The 712-nt window shown below is 36.2% G+C and overlaps 1 protein-coding gene across 1 annotated transcript in view; it reads left to right on the top strand.

Moving 5' to 3' along the window:
• The window catches only part of LOC106876355 (peroxisomal targeting signal 1 receptor), a 113,562-nt gene that overhangs the window by 83,981 nt on the left and 28,869 nt on the right, over positions 1-712 (top strand). The window contains exon 15 of the mRNA XM_052976824.1: positions 354-596. Coding sequence (XP_052832784.1) covers positions 354-570 — 217 coding nt within the window. The 3' untranslated portion in view covers positions 571-596. The remainder of the gene's footprint in view (positions 1-353; positions 597-712) is intronic.

The following is a 712-nucleotide window of genomic DNA, read 5'->3' as shown; positions in this document are numbered from 1 at the left end:
TTATGTATGTATGTATTTTTGTGTGAATATATTTATACATACATGTGTGTGTGTGTATATATATATATATATATATATATATATATATAATATATAAGATAGAAGATGTGTGTGTATATATGTGACTGACCATTACGTTGATCTCACATAACAATATTTTTCATCCAATTTCGTTCACACTTGGCAAATACATCACTTATGTTCCACAGATGGCTTTACACTATTTAGATTTTTCACTTATGGATAAATACATTTGATAGATTAATCTGGTTGCTAAAGGGTTAATTTAATTTTTGGAGAAATGCCCTAATTTAGTGACTTTACCCCCAACTCCACCTTTTTTTGTTTTGCAGATCAGCCATTGAACACTTCTTGGTGGCGCTGAACATGCAACGTAAGTCGGAGGATTTGATGCCTGCCTCTATGAACACCTCCAGACAGGTGATGTCCATGAACATCTGGGGGACCCTACGCATGACACTAACTATAATGAACCGAATGGATTTACACGATGCCTGTGATAAATTTGACCTAGAACTGCTGAATCGAGAGTTCAACATGAACTCATGACCGCTTGGGATCACATGAACAGATGGGTATGAGACCTTTTGACCCTGCTAATCTGGCACCACCACTGATTTTGCACTGCTGATTCAGTGCTGACTTATTTGACATGATATTTTAATATTTCTCTCTCTCTCTCTCTCTCTCT

Source organism: Octopus bimaculoides, chromosome 25 (assembly GCF_001194135.2).
Source record: "Octopus bimaculoides isolate UCB-OBI-ISO-001 chromosome 25, ASM119413v2, whole genome shotgun sequence".
Lineage (NCBI taxonomy): Eukaryota > Metazoa > Mollusca > Cephalopoda > Octopoda > Octopodidae > Octopus > Octopus bimaculoides.
This window is presented reverse-complemented; position numbering and strand designations above follow the sequence as displayed.